Source organism: Corvus cornix, chromosome 3, assembly GCF_000738735.6.
Source record: "Corvus cornix cornix isolate S_Up_H32 chromosome 3, ASM73873v5, whole genome shotgun sequence".
In the NCBI taxonomy this organism is placed as follows: domain Eukaryota; kingdom Metazoa; phylum Chordata; class Aves; order Passeriformes; family Corvidae; genus Corvus; species Corvus cornix.
The window spans coordinates 73425213-73447346 of NC_047056.1; the positions used below are offsets into that span (position 1 = coordinate 73425213).

At 48.5% G+C, this 22134-nt stretch overlaps 1 protein-coding gene across 1 annotated transcript in view; it reads left to right on the forward strand.

Moving 5' to 3' along the window:
- Positions 1–219: 219 nt before the first annotated feature.
- Positions 220–22134, forward strand: part of SIM1 (SIM bHLH transcription factor 1) — a 52124-nt gene continuing 30209 nt past the window's right edge. The window contains exons 1-9 of the mRNA XM_039569989.1: positions 220–449; positions 1187–1868; positions 11855–11937; positions 12948–13037; positions 13166–13274; positions 13384–13469; positions 14630–14829; positions 14939–15045; positions 15935–16082. Of these exons, the coding sequence (XP_039425923.1) occupies positions 1694–1868; positions 11855–11937; positions 12948–13037; positions 13166–13274; positions 13384–13469; positions 14630–14829; positions 14939–15045; positions 15935–16082 (998 nt within the window). The 5' untranslated portion in view covers positions 220–449; positions 1187–1693. The remainder of the gene's footprint in view (positions 450–1186; positions 1869–11854; positions 11938–12947; positions 13038–13165; positions 13275–13383; positions 13470–14629; positions 14830–14938; positions 15046–15934; positions 16083–22134) is intronic.

Sequence of the window (22134 nt, forward strand, 5' to 3'; positions counted from 1 at the left end):
ACCGCCCCCTCCGCCAGTGGGAGGCCGGGCGCGGGTGGCGGCGGCCAACGGGAAGCGAGGCGGCTCCGTGAGTGGCATTAAGGGAGGGCTCGGCCGGGGGCCGGGAGGTGGGGGTGCAAGGGGGGAGCTGGAGAGAAATGAAGTTGTGCTAAAAGGCTTTTTAGCCATCAAGAAGTTATTAGGCATTTCTCAGCCGCAAATTAGGGATTCTTCATTAATACCAACCTCTCCCCCCACCCCACCCTACCCCACCCCACCCCTCGTTATGTGAGACGGAGAGCCTGGGAGCCGATAAAGGGGATGGGGAGGCGGCAATGTCTGTCTGCCCATCGGTGCGAGGAGCAGTGACAGGCGCAAACTTTTCCCCGTGCCATTAATGAGCCAATTAAAGAGTTGGGCTCCTCACCCCGGGAGAGCTCTCTGCAGGCTGCCGGGCTCAGGGATTCAAGGTAGGTAAAAAGAAGATCACAAGCCACCACAAGCTTCCAGCCCCAGCGAAGAACCGCAGTGATGTGCGGGGCTAGCCTGTGGGTCGCTTCCCCACAGTGGAAAACGAGGGGGGGGGGGGGGAAGATAATTTGGTTGGAAAAATGTGATGTTTGGGTGGATTCCGGCTCGGGGCAGGGCTGGGCAGAGGATGCCTCCCCTGGCTGGGGTGCAGCTGAGGTAGACACCCCCGACCCCAGCCGAGGAATGAGGACACTAGCCGAGAAGAGGGGAAAATCAAAGGGGAAAAACAAAAAAAGAGAAAAAGGAAAACAAGCAGAAATACTCCGTGATTGGGAATGTATCCCTCACTGCGGGTCTGGCAGCGCGGAGCGTGGGGAGGTCTGGCCGCCGCCGCGGTGCCGGCCCGAGGGAGCGCGAAGGGGACGGCGCAGCCCCGGCAGCACCAAACCCGGTAACGCCGGGAGCCGGGGACTGCTTTCTGCTGCGCTTTCGTTCTGGTCATGCAGTGCACACCTGGGCTGGGAAGTGAGAGGGCTGTGGGAGGAGAGTGCGAGGCAGGCTTCTCCACGGGCGCGCTAGATGCGAAAATACACTTTTTCTTTTTTTTTTTCTTTCCCCTCTGGTGGGAGAAAATACTACACCCGCCGGAGGCTGGCTGTTGATTATTATTTCTCGCGGCTCCGCTGCGGCGGCGTGTACCGGCTCTCTCACCCCAGGACTGCTGTTGTCTTCACAGAGAGAGGCTCCCGGGAAGTCACCCAGCGCCCTGGAAGGCAGCCCGCGGCCGTGCGTTTCGGCCCTCGGATTGACAACGGATCACGGGAAAAAACGGGATTACTATGACCCTCTTCCGAGGAGTTATGCTGCCCGCCATGAGTAGGAAAAAAGGCCAGAAATACATCGTTTGGTTGCTGTCTGGTGCCTCAATCTTCTAGCTTTTATTTTGTTTTGTTTTTTTAAATGCAGTTGCTTGGAGTGCTGAGCTGCACTGGATAAATGCCTTTCCCACCCAATTGACTCTGCTTTTCAGAGTATATATACTTTTCTTTTTCTTTTTAAAGAACACCTCTACTCTTCGATACTTGTTTGCATTTTACACAACAGAACGGTTTCTCTGAGTAATGGCCGCGCTCAGAATCACCGCCTGATGCTCCGGAGAGACGAATTGCAGATGAGTTTCCCTTCCACCTTTGGATGAATCTCTGGAGTTTAAATTGTAGCAAGGAAGCGGGAAAAAAACACGATGAAAGAGAAGTCCAAAAATGCTGCCCGGACTAGACGGGAGAAAGAAAACAGTGAATTTTATGAACTGGCTAAATTACTACCCCTGCCCTCCGCTATCACCTCTCAGCTGGACAAAGCATCCATAATCAGACTCACCACCAGCTATTTAAAAATGAGAGTGGTTTTTCCAGAAGGTAGGTGGGATGCCTATTTACCTCTATTTCCATTCTTATGCAGGTGTCATTTATCACTTTTACGTTAAAAAAAAAAAAAAAAAAAGGTCAATCCTATGGGGTGGTGCGCTCGGAGACAGGGTGCCCTCCGCTGTCACTTTTCTCTGTTGTAAATAGTTTCTCTTTCACTCCTATGACAGGTTTGGTTGGAGACTTACGGTGCTTTTGCCAATACTTGAAGGCACTGAGCTCTGCTATGTGTTCTGCTAAAGCAAACCCGGGGGTCCTTTCCCCCCAGTCTCCCAGTCAAATGTGCATCCCCCACCAAGCACACCCGTGGCCTAAGAGGGCACGATTCACCCCTATTTATCGTCATTCTGTGAGGGCGAGTTAGTATACGGGTAAATATTTACATAAGTCTATGCAAAGTCCTAAAGCCTTAGTTCAGCTCTCGAGGAAAGGTGCGGTGTACAGGTACAGGGCACGCATGCAGGCGTGCTCATTCACACCCAGCCTAAATAAATAAGTCGAGCACACTGAACCACATCACCAGTGTGCTGTGTTTCGTTCTGAGGATCACAAGGGCGATTTGAGGGCGTTAATCGCCCTCGGAAAATTTTAGCAGGAGTTTTGCACCCAGACATATTCATATTTTGCACCCAGTGCTGCAAAACCAGTGTCCCAGCCTAGACATGATTCTCCTCGACAGGCAACAGTAGACTTCATGTTGACTTCCACGGCAGCAACAACAGGCCTGTCCAGTAAAAGAAAACTTAAGCGTTCTGAAGTGTCTTTTGCTTTTAAATAGAATCAGGATTTAAAGGGACTGTCTTTGGGCTTCTAGATCGGCTGCCAAGAAAAAACAAACAACACAAAGCTAAGAGAGTCAGAATAAAGTTCTTTCGTGTTCTCACTCTATTGATTTTGTAAGACTTTCAGGAAAAATTTTTGAAAAAATTCACTAACCTTTTATTTAGATCAACTCGATGGAGTTGCAGTCTGTATGAAAGGAAAAGTATCAAGAGCTTTTTTTTTTTTCCCCTGACCTAATACGAAATTCGCCGCATCTTTTGTTGAAAAGTGAGTGTACACAAGAAACAACGTAATATATCTATGTCCCCATGTGCTTTCTGTAGCTGTATCTCGACTCGGTTGGCCTGTGTTTTTTACAAATCAAGAGTGTGTATATGGCCTGGTTTTGTTTTGCTTTAGTTTTGGTGGTTTGAGGAGTTCTTTTTTGTTGTTGTTGTTTTGTTTTGTTTTCCCGGTTCAATTTGTGGATTATTGGTACTAGTTCTACTTTTAAAAATAAATATGCAATGTGGCAGTCATTTGGACTGGGGGAGGTAATACCCCCCCGCCGCAGGTTACGGATGAATGTTTATACCTAAAGTCCACGGCAATAATTTCCAATCCAGTGCATTTTACAATCATTTCTTTAAACAACTTGCCATATCATTGAGTCGCTTGTAACCAAAGAAGGGGTTAAATGAAACCTTTAAAAATAATAATTAAAGTCTTCATCAAGCTACTTTCCTCTTCTACTTGCTTTGCCACCTTGAAGATCATTATGGGGGACAGTCCTCTGTTTCAAAGGAGACGGAGTTATCCTTTATACTGTCAGAGCATACTTTACAAAAATAAAGCTATTGCAAACCCTGATGCCCATGATGTTCCTAAAAGGATTATTAGCAATGATTTGTCAACTCCTGCGGTCTCAGTAGGCTACCTTTCTGCGTGATTCCGAGCAGGTCTCGTCAATTACTGGTGCCTATGTAGCGGGTTGTTTGATCAGAAGAAGCATATGGTGCTGCTTGTAGGCTGTGAGTAATCATGGGAAGAGAAGAATAGCTGAGCCCCGTCCCTCGGTGGCAGCGCAGGATGCCTGAATGCCCTGGGGAACCGTGTGGCGAAGCGCGCCGGGGCCGGGGCCGCTGCCGGCCGCAGCAGATGCTAATTTGAGTGCGGAGGCAGAGGGGGCGGCTGAGCGGGGCTCGGGGGCAGCGGAGCCTTCGTAGCCTCATTAAAGGCAAACTGCGCATTAGAAAGAAAGGCGGGGAGCAGGCTCGGGAGGGCTCACCCCTCCGAGGCGCTGCCGCGGGAGGCCCGGCGCCGAGCAGGCTGCGGACCCACGCGGGACCGCCGCCCCCACATCCCCGGGGCCGCGCAGGGCCGCGGCCGGGGGCGCGCTGCGAGCGGGGTACAAAGGCCCGGGAGCGTGGGTCTCAACGTGGCGTGGGGCCGGGCGGCTTCCCCTCGGACCCACCCAGGCTCCCTCTGTCTCCCATGTACTTGGGAGAGCGGGGAGAGCGGCTCGGGCTTGGCCCCGGCCCTGGAGGTTTCCCTGCGCTCGCCCGTGCCGCGATTAAACACGAGCGAGGCGCCCACGAGCGGCCTCCCGGCACTGCGCCTGTGCCTGGCCCTGCGGGAGCCAAGCCCGGGTGATTTTCCCCGGGACCCTGGGGGACGCAGTGGGCTCCGGGAACGCGGCGGAGCAGCTTGGGCTCCCGTTGCGGTTGCGCTTGTCCTTGTCTGGCTGTGGCGGAGAGGAGGAAGGCAAGGAAGAGGGGTGCTATTCTGGTTTTCCAGTGCCCCCACCCAGGAAAAAAAAAAAAAAAAGTCATCGTTTCTCTGGGAAGGAAGAACAGGTAGTGGCAGCCGGGCAAATGACGCACGGAAAGGACAAGTCTTTCTGAACGGAGGAGGCAGGGTAGGGATGTTGGATGGATCCAATGGAGGTCGGTTTGCTTGTATTTCCCTGGGGAGGAAAGCGATACAAGCATCGGGACAGACCCGATGAGTTGGCCAAAACACTGGAGATGGGTAGCAGGAGGCTCGGGAGCACGCCAGAGTGTCATGTCGTACTTTTGAAGAGATCTTGGACGAGTCAGGATAGAGAAACGTTGTCTCCGTAAGAGCGAGCTCCACTTCCAGGGTAACTCTCACACCCTCTCCCCCGTACAAGAGTGAATTTCCATCTGCCCAGAGAGCGCTTGCATAGAGCTGGTTGTAAATAATCACGTACAGAAAGATATACACTCCTCATCACCGCGCACACGCGGGGCTGGGGACAGGGCGGATAGAATCGGTGTGCGCTTGTCTGCATATTTTTCCGTCTGAAATATCCCTATAGAGAAAGAAGGTGGGTAGATTTCGGGTTCATTTTGGGAACAAGAGTTTTTTGGAAGTGAAATACCAGGAGAATCACACACAAAATAAACACGTGGGGTTTCCTTCTCACCACAGACATCTAAACACAAGGCAGTGGCACTGGACAAACTCGACAAACTGGACAGAGATTTTTCTACGAACTCTCTCTCGTAATGGTTGTGCAATTCTCACAAATTATTGAAACGCCTGGGTTATTCCTTCTACCCCCAATTTCACTTTATTAGGTCCTCAGCAGATTAAAAACTGTCAAGGACGAAAAGTGCAAGACGTAGGTTTCTTGTATCGTTTCAGTACTAAAACACTTCTATCCAGGAGGAGAAAGAGTATAAGACCTATACTGCTTTTCGGTGATCAGACAGCTTTGGAAAGAGTGAATATCTGGTAAATTTCTAAGGACGTTAAGGAAGAGTTTTAAGGATTGTTTGTTTGTTTGTTTGTATGTTTCAAGCAGGATTTCTTAATAAATCGATTCCCGATTTAACGTTCATTATTAATAAAGACTAATATTTCAATTTAATATTAAATCATTAGTGGTAAGTAACCTAGACGCAAAAAAATAGGTAGAAAAATCTCCAGGATGTCGAAGGACTAAAAGAATTTTCCGCCAAAAAACGATGCGATCACTATTACTATTGCAGGGTAATTCTTCACTAACCTTCGGCAGTATCGAGAAGGGAAGGGAGGAAAAAATTAATAAAACCCAAACAAAAAACCCAGGTGTCACAATAAATCACTTTTGTTTGGGTTGTGTTTTTCTTTTCAAGTTAGGAATATTTTAAGGGTCCTATTCTACATATGCCACCAGAGAGGCAAAAAGAGAGTTTGCAGTCTGTCCTAGTGAGAAGGGATCGTTTTGGTGTGGAGAGGCGTTTGCTTTTCGAGACAAAAGCAGAGACTCCGTTTACATAAACTTTCGGCGAATGAGGATGGTTAACATTTCAATATTGAAACCCTTAACCTTGTTTTATTTTAAAGGGGGAAGAGATCAACAGGAAAAAAAAAATCCGTTTCCCACGTGGATAGGTGATTTAATGCTGTTTTTCTTGCTGCAAAGGGAAATGATTGAGCATTAGGTTTCAATGTTTATTTTCTTACAGAAGTTTTTCTCATTTAAGCAGCAGTTTACTCTCCACGCTGAATCTCTGTTTAATTCCAGTTTTGATGTGAACTTAAAATGCGAAGAGCAGAACTGAACTACCAGGATCGTTGGAAAAAACAAAAAAAACAGATGTATGTTTTAGAAAGACTACTTAATAAGAAGAGCGGGAAAAGTCATATTTTCTGTCTAAACATACGACAGTTTTCATGTTGGAGGATATTTTTCAACTTGCATATAAACAGCGTGTGCGTTGGTGGAAATCCTTCCTTCCCCTATTTCTTCGAAATAAGGGCTATTTGAATTTGAGTCTTCTGGAGAAACGAATAAGTAGTTGGTGCTCGAAAATGTCTCTGATTTTTTTCTCCTTTCTCTAATCTGGACACGGTTCCGTTTGTTTGCATTTCAAAGCGCAATTCCGCTACCCCGTGTATGCCAAAATCCTGGTATTTCTTTTTATAGTGAAACAGCCTCAGCATTATTTCCACTACCATTTTCTTAAAAGGGATGTTTGTTTAGTCAACAGGGCTTTTCCTCCCTATTATTATTATTTTTATAAAGAAAGAGGAATGCCAACTTATCTCTGCTTCAAATGAATACGTGTGATTTACTGAGATAATAAATCTTTACAAAACCTTGCTAATGGCATCCGCAGGCAGTGGAAATGAGCAGATTTTTTTTTTTTTTTTTTTTTAAAGTATAACTTATTTTATTCCATCTGAGCGCTCGGCGACCCAGTCCTTCACAGAAGCCTCATTTGGCCCAGATTTTGAGTTATCATTAACCACTGCCTGTTAAATTAACTGGGAAATCAGCTCTGTCGGGCGTTAGGCGATAGCAGAACAGAGCGCTGGCTGCAGACGATTTAATTAAACGGTTAATCGAATCAAGCTAATTCCTCGATACAACATCCAGTTGCCTTTTGGCTTGCCGGTGACTAGGACGTGCTTCTGTTCCCGAGGCTCCCGAAGCTGTTATTTGTCATTTTCCCTGGACAGCGAGGAAGAATGACCGCGTGGGAGATAGTGACTGAGCTGTCCTGCCTCCCTCTTCCCAAACAACTCCCGTGCCCCTCTTGTCCCTTGGTATTAAGGCGGCAGCAGTGCCGGCGAGGGGCAGTGGGAGGCAGGGAAGGTGCTACTTGAGGAGCCGCTTACGAAGGTGGCATTCTCGTCCTCCCTGTAGAGAGGCTTTGCTGGGCAGGTTGAACGAAGTCGGTGCCCGTGCCCGGGCCGCCCCTCCCCGGCCTGCCCAGCGCGGCGAGGGCGGCTTGCGAGGCCCGGCCCGCCTCGGCGCCGCAGGGAAGGGGTGAGCCCCGGGGCGGAGGTGACCGGGGGCCCGCATCCCGCGCCCTCCGTGGGGTCAGCGTCCCCCTCGGCGCCGGCGGGCGAGGAGCGAGCTGCTGCTCCTCCTTCTTTAATAACCATAGAGCGGCTCTTAAAAGGGCTAGGAAAACGCAGGGAAACCAAAGCATACGGAGACGTTCCCGGACCGCGGCCCCCGGGAGGCGGCGGGGAGATCTGGGAGAGCAGCGGCGGCCGCTGCCCGGGGAGACAGTTTTGAGGAACTCCTGGAAGAGAAACGCGCAATGGACCTGCTGGGACCCGACTTAGGGAAGAGTCCCTGCGGTTGCCTGGTCGGGCAGGCTCCCCACGTAGCCCCACAGCAGCGGGCTGCCTCCGGGAGAGCCCTTCCAGCCTCTCCCTCTGCCCATCCACAGCAACAGGAAAGAACTCCCTGCATACGTGGCTTCGTCTCCAAGCCATCTTCCCTGGGCCTGTCCGGGTCGTGCGGGGCGGTGCGGCCAGACAGGGGCAAAGCCCCCGGATGGTTGCCCAAGGGTTCCCCGGCCCCGGAGGGAGCTGTCTTCAAGGATCTGGCCCCCAAAGAACCGGGTCTGGAGTTCAGGATGGGCTCTCCACTAAGTGTTTTTAAACGGGGGCGTCAAGTGGCCGCTACCGTGAATCCGGATTGCGCTGAGGTTTCATGACGGAGAGTCCGCTGGGGAAATCGCCGTAACTGCTTTTAAAAGCCGGCAAATCAGCGCAAAGTAGATAAGGGCTTGCATCTTCTGGCCACCCCACCCCCACCGGCCACCCCCTCCCCCCTTTGCTATTGCCAGACAAAGGACGGGGTCGAGGTGGGCTCTGTGCTGCAGATGCTCACGGAGGGACAAGTAACCCGGAGATCAACCAGGGCCAAGGAGCTGCCCTGGCTTCTCGGAGTCTCATTTCCCTGCGCCTGCCTTCCTCCGTCTTTGACTAGATCAAATTAGAAACGATTGAGGAATCTCTTCTCCCTTCCGTGGGACAGAGGAGCTTCTTGAAACAGCATCGCCACTGGATAGGGACGGTGCCCACCCAGCCCCTGGTTCCATTGGCTGCCGACATCAAGGCTTGCATCAATCAAAAGATGGTGGGAAGGAAGGACAGAGCCAAGGCAGCGGAGCGCGGCGGGTCTGGCCGTGCGCCCGGCCTGGGGGACAGGCTAGCGGTGCGGAGGGGCTTTCTGAGTGCCGGGGGTGGGCACGGCTGGGTGGGAGAAGGCATTTCACAGGGACCCGCCGGTGTAGCGAGCCCATGAAACCGATGGACATGCTTTTTGATGTGGAAAGCACAGTGGCTTTCTGCCGGAAAATGCTGAGAGAAGCGATGAGTCAGCACGCTCGCTCCGCGCAGGTTCCGCGCAATATGGGTGCAGACTGCTGGATAGCGTTGAGCGATAGGCTGAATTAAATGCTCTTCTTCTCTTTTTAATTTTTTTTAATTTCTTTTTTACTTATTTCCCTTTTCTTTTTTTCCCCCTTCCCCCCTCACGACAGTAGACAGTTTCTCGTGGCACAAATAGTTCATCTTCTTAGGAAAAAAAGTTCCTCGAGTGAAAGACATTGATAGACAGAAGAAAGAGTTTGCTAGGCAGGAGCATATAATCTGTATTTTGGCAAGAGTATCAAATTCATTCTGAAATAAAAGCTTGATCCATTTTTAAAAAAAATTTTCCTCTTCTTGAATAACACAGCTGGGTGGTGCCTTGAGTTTATGTTAGACAGTTGCTCATCATTCATTCTCCAAGAACTGACCTAAATGGTGCCTGTGGGATTAGGTCAACTTTAGTGGATCTACTTCGCCTCATTTGGTTACTAATCGGTTTCTTGTTTTATAAATCGAAATCTCATTTTCAGGAAATTACAAAACCCATGCAGCCAGTCCATGGAGGTAATCCGTGGGTCCGGGGTATTTAAATGGAAATGGTTCTACAATGCATGAAGTATTAAGCAACAGTAAAACTTCCCCTCTATTTCCAAATGAAATCTGAGCTCTCTAACTCCTTAGATCCATAATAGATACATCCCTTCTAAGGCTACTTATGTAAATATGATAAACCAGACCGCGGTGGGGGAGGGGCCGCAGGGAAGAAAGCAAATTTTATGTGCTAAGGTTAATGTGGCATAACTTGGAAATCTTCCAAAATAGATTATGTTTTGCTTTGTCTTCGGCCACTTTAGCTGGGAAAATCCTTTGCCTAAAAACGACTTAGTTATCCTTCCCCTCACAAAGCTGCTTGTTTCTATTCCAAAGCTATTATGCTGTTGGCTCTCCAAATTACAAGAGAATCTTTAGATCTTGTTTCCAAGCGTAATCCTGAAGCAAAAGGGAGAGCTGATTTCCTTGTTTTGTTTTAAATAGGCAATCAAAGGATTTGCAGAATTTTCTGCGGTAGGTCAAGTGCAAGAAATCACAGTTTGCCCCCTCGATAAAAGGAAATTGGATGTTAAAGGAATAGACGGGGGGAGGGAAAATTAAGGGAGGGGGGCTTTCTCTTATGATCTTTAAAAACAGTATTTAAGGGGCATCAGGAGACGCCGTCGATTCGGGAGAGGCTGGGATTGGCAACGAATAGAAATAGTCTCCGACTTGAAAGTGCTGAAAACATCTGGGCAGCACAAAGGATAGCCTCATGTGACAGGATTTCAATAAGCCGGTTCAGGTAGACAAGTGAAAACGTTTAATTATAAACCACGAACAGGCACAGCCCAGCAGCGCGGGGTTTCCACCTGAAACATAGCGAGGAGCTCAGCGCCCCGTGAAGAACCGCCTTCCCGGGAGAGGTTAACCTGCAATACCCGTGAGCTGTTCATTAACCCGCTGGGGTCGGGTTATTTTCCCTTTTAGGAGAAGAATAATTAGAGCCGTAAACTTCGATTAATGAGCAACTTAAATCATAGGCGGGCAGTGCAGATTTAGTCTTGAATAAAGAAATCTATCATTCAGATTTCCCTCCGGGTGGGGGGACGTGGCAAGGAGCCGCCTCAGCGCTAGCAGGCCGTCCTGGCTCCCCAGTAGAGAAACCTCCGAGGAGCTCGGGAAAAACAAATATACCGTGGGCTTTTCTCTCTTTCCCTGGAAGCTGTGTAAGATTTATCAGCTCCTTCCTGAATACAGGGGGCGGAGGTGATCCTCCATCCTGGCGGCTGGCTCCCCGTTAATTGGCATGGAAGAATTAATGGGTAGGAGCCTGTTTCTGACTGGCGACCTGGTACTTGCTGAGGCTGCAGGATGAGGAACGGGCCAGAGAAATTCTCCTGCCTCTGTAGGGCTATGAAAAGGAGGAAGGAGAAAAGTGTAGGAGTGGTGAAGAGACAAGTTGTTGTAAAGAGGTGGACGAGGCAGAGGGGAGAAGGAAGGGAAAGGCGGGGGCGAGCGGGGCGCACCGCTCCGGCGGTGGGGAGAGCGCGCAGGGGCCGCGCTGGGATGCCCCGCTCAAACAGCGCGGAGGAAATCGTTAGCTTTGCTCGGACCGGCAAACACCTGGGCGAGGCCGGTCAATAGCGAGGGATGCCCGCGGCTGCCCGCTGTCAGCACTTCGTCTGTTTGACTCGAAATAACCGGAAAATGGGGTCTTGCCTTTCCCGAACCCGCACTGCGGGGATGGGCACACCCGGCCGACTCGGGTCTCCTTGCGACCTGCACCCCATCCATCGATGAGGATATCTTACTGCTTGTGCGTGTCGGAGTGAGACTTATTTCATGGCATAAGCCTCAAAGGTTTTAGCTGACCCGTTTAAATTATTTCAGCAACAACACTGTGAAAAGGTATCGTCCATGAATAGTTTTACTCCGGTGAAGTACCTTCCACCTGGCTTTTATTACTACTCACTTTGCATAGGAGAAAACAAGACGCGTGTAAAACACTAGACAAGTACGGAGAGATTGATTTCTGGGAGGGGCTCTACGGAGGTACATCACCCCTCCCTGCAGAGGGAACCATCCCGCCCACCGGAGCAGCGGGAGGAGAGATGGAAGGGATAGAGGTGAATCCCGGATACAGACTTAGGGGGCCAGGAGGGAGGGCGGTCCGTGCCGTCGGACAATGACTTGTCTGTAGAATCGTGAAGTTAGGACGCTTTCCCTGAAGTTCAAGGGGACAGTTCCCAATAGCGGAAGGCAGCACTGAAAACCACTTTGTTCTGGCATGCTGTTTCACTTAGGTCTTAAAAATTAACTTCACCGTTAACTCAAAATAGGTATTTGGGTATTTTTCTCTGAGGAATTGGATATTGAAAAAAAATGCACAAAAGAGGCTTTTATCCGCAACGAAGTCAGGTCTAGTTTTCCGAAGATTGTATGTATATATGTTTTAGAGTGTATACAAGGAAAAAATGTTCCCCCCCATCAGGCCCACACGAATAAATTTTTCATCTCCTGACCTTATTTTCTTTTTTGTTTGTCTTAAATAACAGGACTTGGAGAAGCCTGGGGCCACTCCAGCCGAACCAGCCCACTGGATAATGTTGGACGGGAACTGGGATCCCATCTTTTGCAGGTACTAGTCTGGAAACGACAGTCATGTGGTATTAATGATTAAAGAAATAATTCCCTCTTCTGAGCTTTTGATTGCCACCTTGACTAATTTTTAACTGTTCAAGTGTTTAATAGAAAGATAGGCAGGAGGGGAACGACTTCAGAAACGTGAACTGCCGTGACTGAATGTCGTGTTTTTTACTGGGGCTGTGGCTTGGTCCCTCTGGGTCCTTTGCCTCACAACTGTCTAACACTGGGTCCACAGAGAGGGATTCACAGTGTGTCCCAGGCTGCTGAGGTACAGGAACATGACTTTTCCCCAGTTAATTAACAAGGTGACACATACCACCGATGTTCTGAAGCTCAGAGTGGTGTGGTAGGGAGAGGCTCTAGCGACAGGTTAGGGAAGGCTGTCCGCGACAGAAGGGCTCAGCTGGCACCGCAATTAGCAGAGACACAAATCAGGTAGGACACCTCTGAAAACTCGCAGCGCTCTGAAATACCAAAGAATGTTATCGGTGACCATCACCACGTGTTTCTGGTGGAATCATGTGGCCTTTGAAGGGCCTATTCTGTTCTTGGCACACCCAGAAGTCCCATCTGTGTCTGCTGAAATGTACCTGACAAATTGTGTTATTTACACTGCGGAGAGTTTTAGATTCCCTTTGATCGCTTAAATTCTCCTTACAAAATATGCAAACACTAACCCCGCTGTGACATTTGAAATAGGATAGGAGTATTCAGGATTTCTGGGACCCATATATTAATCACCAGATAGCCAGGACCTCGTCTTAGATATTTCCAAGGCACTTTGCATTACTTTTGAGCTCGGCCCCTCTGAGATTGTATCTCAGGAGTCCAAGAGTTTTAGAGGGATTCTTGTCCAAGACTTGCCCATTTCCTTCCAACTTTTTGAATAATCAGAGCCTGCGCATCGACGCCTGCTTGCTAGAATAAGTCAGAGGGACAGGTATTTCACGGATCTATCTGTCTATCTATTGATTTATTTATATTCCCAACCCCTTTCTGCAGACGTTGGACGGTTTCATATTTGTCGTGGCTCCGGATGGCAAGATCATGTACATCTCGGAGACTGCCTCGGTGCACCTGGGCTTGTCACAGGTACGCTGGGTGGTCTGCTAGCCCCTGTGCTTGCCTGCACCACCCCCCTGACTGACAGGAGAGGGTGCGCGGTGCCGGCGATGAGCCCCTCTCCTCCTCCCCCTCCTCCTTCTCCTCGTCTCTCACAGGTAGAGCTGACCGGCAACAGCATTTACGAGTACATCCACCCCGCCGACCATGACGAGATGACGGCGGTGCTGACGGCGCATCAGCCTTACCACTCGCACTTCGTGCAGGGTAAAGTACACAGCCCCCGCCCCCTCCTGGCCGCCGCGGTCGCGTAGGGGACCGCACGGAGCCAGAGGAGTCTGTGGCTCACCCCACCTCTGCCTTTCACTCCTCCCAGAGTACGAGATCGAGAGATCCTTTTTCCTGAGGATGAAGTGCGTCCTGGCCAAGAGGAACGCGGGCCTGACCTGCGGGGGCTACAAGGTGCGTGCCCGCGGCCAGGATCCCCGTTCCCCCCGCACTAACCTTCCCTAATTCCTGCGCCGGGAGGGCGGTGAAAATGGGACGAGAAGAGGGTGTGAGACCTCTATTCGCGGGGGTTTACCCAGCCCAGGACTCTTTCATGTGGTTAATTTATCTCAGAGTTTCAGGTTGAAGAGCTCAAACCACAAAACCAAGCAATCAAGCTGCCCTTGACGCTTGTTTGGGGGCTTTTATTTTATTTTTTTTAAATTTTGCTCTCTGAACCGAACCTCGCACAACCACTGAGGCTCCCTGTGGCAGCTTTCAGGTGATACAACGCGAGCCCCGGGTTAATTTGTTTCTTCGTTAGGTGATTCGTCAGCTGCAGGTGTAGCTCTCCTAGTCGAGGGTTTTGCCCCGGCGCAAATGGTTCTGCTCGGGGCTCCTCGGTGAGGAGAGCCCCTGCTCCCTCTCCTACCCCCTCGCTGCTTTGTGTCATCCGCACAACGCCGAGGAGCGGGTTGTAGCCATAACCCGAGGAGAGATGTTGTGTCACGATGTACCGTAGACCAAGAACATCTGCCGAGGTAACTCCAAGAAGACGCATCTTAGTAATAGAGAAGTAAGAGTGGAAGTAGACAGCAGTCATCTGCAAGGATACGTTTAGGAGACAATACTTAAATCAGAGGTGCTTTTTGGCGATAGATTGCGTCTGCTCCATCTATATAATAGACGTATCTTACACATGTGACACATGCACACATGTAAACGCTTTCTCTCACGCGCATACACTCCTCATTACAAAGTTGTAACTGGATTGGCACTTCCGCGTCTTTCCTTTTTAGAAGAATAATAAAAGCGCAGTTAGGAGGTGGGCCAAAAACCACTTAAGCCAGTGGAAAAAAAATCTCGTTGACTCTAATGGGCTTTAGATTAACGCTGAACTCTAGTACGGGAAAAAAACCTCAACCCCGATAGAACCGCAGAGAACTCCCAAAAGGAGGGGGTTTTTGCCGGGCGGAGGCGCAGGTCAGCAGCTCCCGGGAGCCCGGCAGCCGCGTCGGCACCGGCAGGAGGGGTGCGGGGTATTGTTCGGGCCCCCTTCGTGGGGAGGGACGCCTGTCTCAGCACACCCTTCCCCCCTGCTGGGTAGCCGCCAAACTTTCCTGTGTCTCCGGCAGGTCATTCACTGCAGCGGGTACCTGAAGATCCGCCAGTACAGCCTGGACATGTCCCCCTTCGACGGCTGCTACCAAAACGTTGGCTTGGTGGCCGTGGGCCACTCGCTGCCACCCAGCGCCGTGACGGAGATCAAACTCCACAGCAATATGTTCATGTTTCGGGCCAGCCTAGACATGAAGCTCATATTCTTAGATTCCAGGTAGAACTGGGGTTATTTCCAAATCTATTCCCCTAGCCTGTCCCTTCTTCCACAGGCCTCCTCTCCTGTCCTCTCACCCACTTATATTTGCTGCTGATGTCTTTTGCAGGGTAGCTGAGCTAACAGGTTACGAGCCCCAGGACTTGATAGAGAAGACCCTTTACCACCACGTCCATGGCTGTGACACCTTTCACCTGCGTTGTGCACATCACCTGTGTAAGGAGATGGTCTTCTTGTTAAAAACCCTGCTCCCCATCTTCTCCCTTTGCAGATGGACTTTGGGGTTGCTGGGATTCACCTCTAGCTCGGAACGCTAAAAGCCAGCTCTCTGGAGGGCAGAACAAGCAAAATCCGCTTCAGCTTTTAGCGAAACAAGGTTAGATAGCAACTGAACTCTGAGTTGGACACAGGTGGCAAACGGAAGGGATTGGCAATGAAAGACTATTTTTCCGTCCTCATCTTTTTGGTTGTAGGACAAAAACTGCCCTGCACAAATCTCAGGCGCTCTTCAAATTCTGGTTAGGAAAACACTTTTTTCCTGCTCCAAAAAGCCGTGCCAGTGAAATTCAAATACTTTTGTTCCACTTCCACCAAGTCTCACAAATCTGTGTATCTAATTTTGACTGCAGTAGTGAGCCTGATTCGGAGAGCTGTACTTTATTCTATTTTGCTGTCATGATGACATTAATACACGGATAGATGAATAAAAAGGATATTAATTTACGGTAAGTTTCCTTACAGAGAATGTAACGAGAAGAGATAACCCCCAAAGACAGATTTATAGAATAAAATCTCGATGGGGATACTACAGGATGGGGGTGTGTGGGGTTCAGTTCCCGTAGCCTACCGCACACATACACACAGACACCCCCCGGCCCTACCAATCTCCCCGATTAGCCTTTGATAAGGATCTCAGGTACTGAGATCAGCCCTGCCCGGGGGGCTCCACCACCCTTGTCCCCGCCGCTTCCCCATGTGCCGCTAAGGGGTTCCTAACCCCTCTGGTCTCCCACAGGGCTCTGGGGGGAGTGTGCGCCCCCTTCCCGGGGCTGATCAAACCAGAGGCGGTAGCCACGCTGAGGCTCTCCTCGCTTTGTCCCCGCAGTGCTGGTGAAAGGGCAAGTGACCACCAAGTACTACCGCTTCTTGGCCAAGCACGGCGGCTGGGTGTGGGTGCAGAGCTACGCTACCATCGTGCACAACAGCCGCTCCTCCCGCCCGCACTGCATCGTCAGCGTCAACTACGTGCTCACGTAAGTCAGCCTGGGGCCGCTCCGAGCTGCGCGGGGCCGGGCGGCACCGAGCGCCGGCCGGGCACCTGCGGGCGCGCCCCGCTCTGCCCCGGGGCCGGCGGCCGCTCCTCCCTCCCGCTCCTTCTCTCCCCACTTCCCGGCTGCCGGTGCTCAGCCCCCTCGCCGCCGCACTGACCAGAGCAGGCTCGCCAGGTCTGCTAGGAAACACATTGTGCGCTTTCATCTAGATGAAGGGTTTCCCGTCTGCCTGTTTCGTTCTCTTTCGAGAGAGGAAAAGATTTAGAGGTTTGTCACCCACATATTTTGCTGCCCCCTCCTTTTTTTTTCTTTTTTTTTCTTTTTTTTTTTTTTTTTTTTACAGTTTAAATGCACCCAGCATTAAATAAAATTTAATGCGGCGTAAAAGAAAAGGCTTCCACGTACGGAGTTATTTATACTCAACAAACAGGACATCTGTTTTTCCTTTCAAAAATCTGGGGTTTGAAGTTCTTAATTTCATCCAGAGTCTCTATCAAAGCTCAGAGATTTCTTTTTTGTTCTTGGAGAGCGATCCTTACAGAGAACCACAAAGAAAGTTGGTGACCAGAAGGGTCAGTTGAACTTTAAAAAAAATAAAATCAAATAGGAAAAAAAAAAAATCAGAGGTAAGTGCTGAGATACCATATCTCAATACATCTCTCTGCATTTTGGAATGGCTGTGTTGTGCTCTAGCTATGCTGCTTGTACTGAAACGCAGAGGCCCAGTGAGGGAGGGGAAACTCGTCTGGACTATTTTTAAGTGTTTTCAAGATAGTTATTAGCAACCCCTCTGGACACGGCAGAAGCTGTTGCCGGCAGCACTGATGCTTCCTTGGCGTCGTAGGACCAGTCAGGCTGGCGGTCCTTCACTGATCCTGGAGACTGGATATTCCTCTGTTCCGCTGCTTTTTTTTTCTTTTCTTTTCTTTTTTCCCCTGGAGACAAATGTAGGTATTGGAAGCGTCTGTCAGGCACAACCCTCCCATTTCCTATAGCTGTGGCGATGGCAGCATCATGATCTTGCCATCACGGCTTTGGTGCATGGACAGGTGGCAAGTGGCTTCGTAGCCCAGTTTAAGGTGTGCTTCCCGAAATGAAGTGGCTCGACACGGAGGCCACGGCTCTGGTCATGTGTGGAGGGGCTGCTGGTGGAGTTGGAAAGGGGCTGCAGGTCACAGCGCCTGCACTTCTAGGGCGTAATCCCTTTGGTATGTGAGCTGATAAAGGGCGTCGTGCTCTAAGATGGGTCATTGCGTCTGCATGAAAAAACAGACATTTTGGTCAGCACTCTGCGGTAGTCAGAAAACTGTGATTCCCGTTAAAAGAAAAATTATTTTATTTTATTTTATTTTATTTTATTTTATTTTATTTTATTTTATTTTATTTTATGGGGCATAACACTTTGTCATTTCCTTAGCAAGGACGGGTATCAGCAGAGACGTTATCACTTCTGCTCTAGATATTCTGCACAATTGTACGTCCATTTCCTCTATACCAGTCCCTCTCTGTATTTTTCGCGGTTTATGCTTTCCAGTTAAGTCCAAGCACCTGCTTTGGGCGAAAGGGGAACCGCAAAGACAGAAGTTAGTGCATTGTAACGCTAAGAAGCAAGGAACCCGAAGGCAATTAGCATCTTGGAGTGATTTTAGCTCCAGAAACGCTACGGTTTGCTACGATCGTTTGAGATTATCGGTCGTTTCCCTCGTCTTTAATCCCCAAAGCGTGAACATCAATCACAGAATTCTACCTCAAATGATCCGAGTGGAAATGGAGCATCCCAGCGGACCTGCTGAAAGCACAGCTGGGGATCTGGCCGGATCTGTCCCTTGCTTGCCATGGCACGAGAATTTCAGGCTGGCACGGCAAGCAGGGAGTGCCCTGGTACCCTGTGGGTCAGACAAACCCCTCAGAGCTGTGTCCCAGCAGCGTGACTGGTTGCACCATGTGCCGTCCTGTCAGCCCCCCGGCTGTCACCGGGGGCACGGCGAGCGCGGGGGCGGCCACTGGACAGCCCCTGAGTGTCCGCGGCTCCGCGCCCGGGCAGGAATTCCCGGCCGTCTGGGAGCTGGACTTGGAGCACCTCAGCACTCTCCTCCCAAAACAGCGTTGCAGGAAAGACGATTTCCCCTCAGGAGCGGTACCCAAACACGGCGACTCCTCCTGTTCAGCTGATTTTTCCTTGGAGGCAGCGTCTTTATACTTTGGTGCATGTATATGGATTTTCAGAACCTTTTTGCAGCCAAACCGACATGTAGGAGGACTACAGCTGTTCTTTCAAGATTTCCCTTAGAGAATGAAGTTACACCACAGGGCAACTTTGTTATGCCTTGGTGTAAGTCTCCAAGTCTCCCTTTGCACTCTTGGCTTAATTGCCTCGAGTGTGAAGGACGGCGGGAGGGCAGAGAGGGAGCCAGGCTGCCTAAAGGAGGGATGTTGGGAGGTCCAGCACTGGCTGCAGCAACTGCCACGTGCTGCTGGTAGCTGCAATGCAGGCACTGCCACTGCATAAAGTTTTGGTATGCTCAGGTCCTTCAGGTCCCATCATGCCTGGCTGGCTCTTCATTAGGGGTCTGCAGAAGAGATCGTGTTCTGCTTGCTTCTGCAGCAGGGCTACCACTGCTGAAATTGCTGCCCTGCCTCCAAGATATGAGCATAGCTTCTACTGAGTCATTATATTATTATCATCATCATCCTTGTCATCATCATCATCATCATTATCCTTCTTCTCCGCCTAGCTGGCCATTCAGAAAATATATGGTCTTCGAAGAACAGGCCCTGCCGTTTGCCAGGTGACTGTAAGCAGAGAAAGATCTGGCTTTTAAAAAAGTGAGATGAAGTCAGCTTCTGAAATGGATAACCTGAAGTGGAGGGAACTGTTGGGGAAAGGCTCATGGTGGCAGAGTTGGCCATGGGAATACTGAGCTCCTACCTAGAGCGGGCTTAATTGTCTTAATGAGCTATTCAGAGTCAACATGTTACCACTCAAATGAGGAAGGCAGGTGGGGAGAATATAGAGGACAATATAAGGTTACAGGGACTTGTGGTTGTCCTCTGGTATGAGGTAGGCTCTACTGCAGGAGGGCTGGACAAAGGTCCCATAGCACTCAAAATCTGCAAGTGTTTAATATACTTTATGCCAGTATAAATCTGATAGAAACTGCACTTCTTTGAGGATGACATTGGATTTTTCCAGCAAACCAAGAGAGGCTGAGATGAGCAGTTTGTGTGTGACCTCCTGTGCTTTGCCCACCCGGCAGCGGGTGTGTGGCAGAGCCTCTGGTGCAGCTCTGGGCAGAGGGACAGGCATAGGTGTGCCCGCTGCAGCCAGGTCATGTTATAAACCCAGCAGGGAAAAACATGCTTACAAAAGTGAAATACAAGCCTTTGAATATTGATTCTTGTGTGTTTAAGATGAGGAGAAAGCAAAAGAGGTGCAAATTAGTGCTTTTGCATTTTGAAATAACAGAATCACAATCCCACACATTTGGGGTTGCAGGGTAGAACTTGAAAGGTGAGATGACTCCTGCTGAAAAGTCATTTGAATACAGGAAATTTTGGTCTTTTTGGAGGGTGAATCACAAAACGGGTCATAAGGTTTGGAAGATGTAGTACAGGTTTTTGACCTTCTAGGTCTCTCATCCCCTCACACAGTACTTCTTCACTCAGGTAAAGCCCTGGGGGTTTTTTTTGTTTGGTCATGGGATAAGGAGCTTTTCCTCACTGTTGAGAGGAACCTGAGTGCTCAGTTTTGGAAAAGAGCAGATACTGAGTGCCATAAGAGCCAAAATGGTCTGGAGCAGTTTCAGTGTGGGCTGAGCAGGAAGAACAAGAATCTCTACCTTGTAGCTTCCCAGCTCCCCTGGATGATAATGATGATGAAAAAGAAAAGAATGAGAGTTTATGCAAAAAGGACCACACATGCTCCAGTTAAGAAAATTAAAAAGAGGTCATTTTAATTTTTCATAAATCCCAAGTTTTGAGAACATGAATGCTAGGCTTGAGAACAAATGTTTGTAGCAAGTATATATGCTGAAATAAATAAGCACGGTGGCAATGGCATTTTGGCAACGAGAGGAAAGCTGATTTTTTTTGTGTAATAGCAGTGTATCAAAAATTAATATAAATGACCTTCAAAGACTCTGTCCTTAAAGCACACATATTTGGTCTTCATTGCATTCCGCTTCGGATATGTGAGTATAGACACAGAATATTTGTTTCTTTTCTTATTTGTTCTGTACACAGAGTCACCATATCATTGATTATTAACTGTGCATGTTTATCACATAAAGGGACTCAAGTATGAGTCAATTAATAGAGAAGGAAACTGCTGAAGTTAAGTTTATATTTAGATCGCAAACAACCTTCCTTTAAACAAATGGATAATGTGAAGTGCAAATCCTTTGACTTTCTAAGCATGAGCAAATATTATAATAATTTGTCCCCAGAGAAAGCTAGAGAAGCTTTCCTATATACATTTTGTTGTCCTTTAGCATTTAAAAGAATAGCAATAATGGTGGCATATACAGTTAACATGGATTAGGTAGATAATTGTGACTAATCTCTGTTCTAATGATATAGCATGTATTTGATATAGTTCCAGTTGACCTCTTCATGTTGCATTGTATAACTGGCTGATTAGAAACACAAATTGAATGCAAGTTATTTGAAATATTATTTCACAAATAACTGCCATATTGACAAATGTTTTACCTAAATGCAGTTTAGAATAAATTAACTATTAATTGTACCTACACTCTTAATCTTTATTATTATTACTATTCATAGCTTTGTGTACTACCAGATTTAAAATGATTGTATAAGAAAGGTGCTGTCTTTATGTGTGATGGCTCAAACTTCAAAAACAGTCCTTCCTGGCATATTAAGTGGGCTTTAGGGAACTTTGTGTTTCATGTGAAAAAGCTCCTCCCATATTTGTGGGCACTTACAGTTATGTATTTTCATAGCTTTTCATAGAAATTCTGTTTTTGTCCTGTCTCTGATACATCAGGTCTCACCTCTGCCTCTTCCTAGTCAACGTCAGAATCCACAAACTGTATTTCCACACCCACAAGCTTACCTTTCTTGAGCCTTTCTCTCAAACTGGCCTATTCGGAATTACCATGGAGTTCTTTTCTTAGTCATAGGTAGATACATGTTCTCTTGGATCTCCCAGGTGTGTGATGGAGCAGGCAGGACAGGAAATACCCTGGGAAACCCACCCTTCCTCATATCATTAGTGTAACTAGTTGTATGAGTAAGCTTAGACATCCAACTTAAATACTAGAGATAAGGCTCAGTGATTTTAACTGGACAATGTTTGGGGTTTTTTTCTTAAATAGTTGTAAATAGTAGGAACAAATTCGACTTGCTGCTTTTCCTTTATATCTCTCTATATTAAGGCGAACTTTTCCCACTTGTGTAGTAGTGCACAGAACTGGGTCCTATTTTTTCTGTTCAATCTTCAACGTGCTTTTTCTAAGACTGGAAAGCCTACCATCATTCCCGTGATTTGATTAGCAATGCAAATATATAGACGAATTGTTTTAATAAATCAAAATGCTTGGGAAGCACATGTCTCAAAGAAAAAAAAAAAAAAAGGATTCCTCTTGAACTACTCAGTCCAGTGTTCTGTTTGTTCACCATTAGTTTTTATTACAGACTTGTCTCCCTGGAACACTGTTTATATATTTCTTGCAAATAGGAGACAGGCTTTTCCAGGTGTCCGCAATACGTTTCTGCAGTTCTTCTTTGTTCATGTAGGGGCTTTCCTAGCTACCATTTGTTTAATTCACTCCAAATTTCTATGCTTGTATTTAAACCAGGTGACTGTAATGGCCAAGGCACTAAAACTGTGGGCCAGAGCTGAGAGTCACTGTTCATATGAAGAGTTTTATTTGCTAGAGTAAGGATTAAAGGACTGCAGCTCAGACCTATGGAAAAAATACCTCCAGTTGTTAGTTTAAATGCATGCATGCCGAGAGTCTCACATGGCATGAAATTCAAGGTTGCAAAAAAGTGTCTTTATTCCAAGGAA